This window comes from Toxorhynchites rutilus, chromosome 1 (assembly GCF_029784135.1).
Source record: "Toxorhynchites rutilus septentrionalis strain SRP chromosome 1, ASM2978413v1, whole genome shotgun sequence".
NCBI classification, from domain to species: domain Eukaryota; kingdom Metazoa; phylum Arthropoda; class Insecta; order Diptera; family Culicidae; genus Toxorhynchites; species Toxorhynchites rutilus.
The window spans coordinates 21,157,770-21,161,237 of record NC_073744.1 but is presented as its reverse complement, the minus strand read 5'-3'; the positions used below and the strand labels follow the sequence as shown (position 1 = coordinate 21,161,237).

The window sequence follows — 3,468 nt, the reverse complement described above, 5'->3', positions numbered from 1 at the left end:
AATGAAAATAATTATTTGATGTTTTTTTTCCTGATATTTACACAAAAGCTCATCACTATAATATATAATCATTATCAGATACAGTTTTTGTTTAATAACTTTCATAATTTGCGGAAAAACGTGTTCCTCTATTACGTAGAATATAGTGCACATTCGAGACGGAAAAGTATCGAATTTATATCGAAGCTGAGTTCATTCATTATTCTCGAATCTTCTAGTAGAGACGCTGAGTTAAACATTTAATAAATTGCGATACAGTCGCCATCGAAGTAGTTTTTACTGCTGTTTGAATTTCATTCGCGTAGTTACAGCGTCAAAAATCACAATACAGGTCGATTATCCGGAGACTAGATTATCCGGGATTCGATTATCCGGGATTCGATTATCCGGGATTCGATAATCCGGAATTTTAGACTCGATTATCCGGAGTATTTTATTTTTTATTTTCCGAAATTTTGAATAATTTGTATAACAATTCCATATTGAATAGCTAATATGGGTATCTATGACCTTTTTAAAACGGGTTCTGGTCAGGGCCTCTATCTACATTATTTATGATTACTGGCTTGATTATTTTTTGAAGCTAAATAATCCCGAATTCAGGCAGCTCGCTCACCCTTTTAAAATCGAGCCCATGAAAGAATGCGTTCAAAGAACAGTGCCTTCCTGAACGAACTGCAATGTACATTGGACAACTGTATTAAACTGCTTCTGCATGACCAAGATGCTCAAGCACCCTGCGGCAATAGACGGAATAAGCTTTTGTTTAACAGTCTCTTTAGCAATCTTTTTATCTTAGCTTTTTCTCAAAAAACCTGTATTAAAATCTGTATTGAGTTTATAAGTCCATTTTTTTTGCATAATTTTAGCTTTACTACCATTGATTGGCATAGAAATTATTGGTTAGACGATGTTGATGATGTCCACTTAATGCGAGAAATCATATACATAGAAGTGAAAATACATTTCTTTATTGAGGTTCAATGGAAATTTGAGATGGGTTACATATTATTAACCTCGAGCCATTATTGCAACGTTATTTAGGAAAAAACGGTAAATTCTGTATGAACACAAATAATTTGTGATCTGTATCTACAGATTCCTGGTTTCAGTCTAAAAAATCAGTAGAAATACAGATTATTATGTAGATATGTTCGAGATGCATCTATCGGTGCTTGCTTACTGGCTGCTGTTAAACCCATGAAAACACGTGCTTTATCATCTTGGCTCAGGAAGCACACCTCATTTGGTCCCACCACCCTACTCGCGTTACGTAATTTGTACACAACGCCTTATACAAAATAGACATTGAATTTAACTCCGCCACACATGCGTTGCTGATACCCGCCTTAATATCGTAAATCTTATACGATATTCACTAACGATTTCTCGAAAGAATTTCCTCTCCAATCGAAGTCGTAGCCGTAGGCGAAGAGCCAAAACTATCCAAATTTTTCATCATGTGACCTCAATGTATGAATGTGAAGAATTCTTAACTAGTAAAAATGAAAATTTTTACATCATCAAAAAAGTTAATCGATTTTGCAAGTGAGAGTAGATTCAATCAGAATTCTGTCCTCACCATACTCATTTCTACTCAATACTTCTCAACAAAAATGATACATATATTACATGCATAATTATTAAATCCATGTTTATTCATCAGCTGTATTAATAGTAATATCTTCGTTACCTTTATGTCAACGCTCGCTAAGCCGATTTATTTTTCAATTTTAATAATATGTCAATGATCTTCAACACGCTCATGGTAAATTCACTCTTTAAAACGGCACTACTTGTTGCTGGCTACCCGAAACGGAAAGGTACACCTTGCAGGTAGTTGCAGTTGTTCAAAAATTAAAACCTACCGAAACCAACGTCAATAGAAGCGGAAACGGTAGCTGCGGTAGTTAAGCTTTTGCTACCTATCTTTCAATATATAAATGCGTATTACGAAATTCAGATTTCAGTAACGCTAGAAACAGCTCAACGGATCATCATGTATTCCTGGAATCATCCCATTGAAAAACAGATTTTGGATACTCTCGCAGCTAGGTATATCCTACCTATGAAGGATCGTAATGATTTAATTGGGATTTGCTGCGCAATACGAAAAGCCCATTGGCATTATCTGGACGTTTCATGTTCGGATGAATATAAAAAATGTGGATATAACAGATTCGCATACCAGATCTTCAGACATGTTCCATTTCTGCAGAAGCACATTCCGAAGATCGATGGAATTATGTCGGCATACATGCGATACCTTAACACGATCCCCACCAATGGAGCCATTTTATTGTCAGAGGACATGAAACATGTTCTCTTGGTACAATCTTACAAGGGTAAATGGGGATTCCCCCAAGGCAAAGCGGAAAAGGAAGGAAAAGAGGATCCATTCGATTGTGCTGTGCGGGAAGTTCTCGAGGAGATCGGATACGACATTCGGAAGAAAGCGTCCGGTAAATTTTGGGATGTAATGTTTACACATCCCTCGAGATTATACTTGGTTCCTGATGTGCCATATTCGACGAATTTCCGGCCTCAAACGAGGAACGAAATACGGAGGATAAAATGGTTTCCGATCGAGAGTCTACCGAACAGTAACGCTGAGGTAGATGTTTCCATGAAGGGCGGGTTGGAATTCTTCAGGGTGCATCAGTTTGTAGCGGAAATTCAACGCACCATACGTTTATATAACCGTGGTCAAATGATGGAGAGATGCCGAAGAAACAGTTTCGGCTTTTCCAGTAACGATGGCAAGTGGAGAAGGAATTCTTCCGATGGATCAGGCGTTGTTGAATATCGTAGAAGATATACGATATCAAGTGGGATACCTGCATCGAACGAATGGCGAAGTTAAATCCAATGTGTATAATAATGTTTACTAGAATGTGTTAATGTAATTATTGTGTGAATATTTGTTTTATTGGAGTTTATATGTAAATATATGTATTGTTCAACTATGTATTTAATGAGATTTTCAACTACTAACTGACATTCTCGGCCTTGCACGTGATGGTTGCAGCTTAACAGCTGTTCGCCATTGTTAAATCTTTAGGTAATAGTGATAGATGAAACCCTAAATGTAAAATGATGTTTTAGATTTAAGGTCCTTATTGTTTGTTCAGTCGCAAGCGCACTGAAGAGAGAATAGATGCATGCGACGCGATCCCCCGACGCCACAAAGCGCAATCCACTGCTCTCCCGCAAACAGGATTAAACATGCCGCCAACTAACTGGAGGATAGTTTTGTGCTGTACAAGGACGGCACACAGTTCGAATTAAGACAGCAGAGCGTAAGCAACAGCAACGAATTGAAGTCAGAAACTGAAGGAAAACGGCAGAAGACATTTTAAGTAATTTAAGCTGTATTATATTATGTATAGTAAAGTTAAGTTAAATACAATGTACATAGTTTAAGTTTAAGTGTGTGTTGTGTTTTGTCTCCAAAACAACGTGTCCCTC

General features: G+C 37.2%; 1 protein-coding gene across 1 annotated transcript; it reads left to right on the top strand.

Moving 5' to 3' along the window:
- The first annotated feature begins 1,999 nt into the window (after window positions 1-1,999).
- Window positions 2,000-2,863, top strand: LOC129779829 (m7GpppN-mRNA hydrolase-like). The gene has a single exon (XM_055787550.1). The coding sequence runs from the start codon at window positions 2,000-2,002 to the stop codon at window positions 2,861-2,863; it is 864 nt and encodes a 287-aa protein (XP_055643525.1).
- Window positions 2,864-3,468: the final 605 nt, after the last annotated feature.

What these genes read in the sequence shown, in the direction of transcription:
- LOC129779829 (XM_055787550.1), top strand. Translation starts at nt 2,000, where the DNA reads ATGTATTCCTGGAATCATCCCATTGAAAAACAGATTTTGGATACTCTC.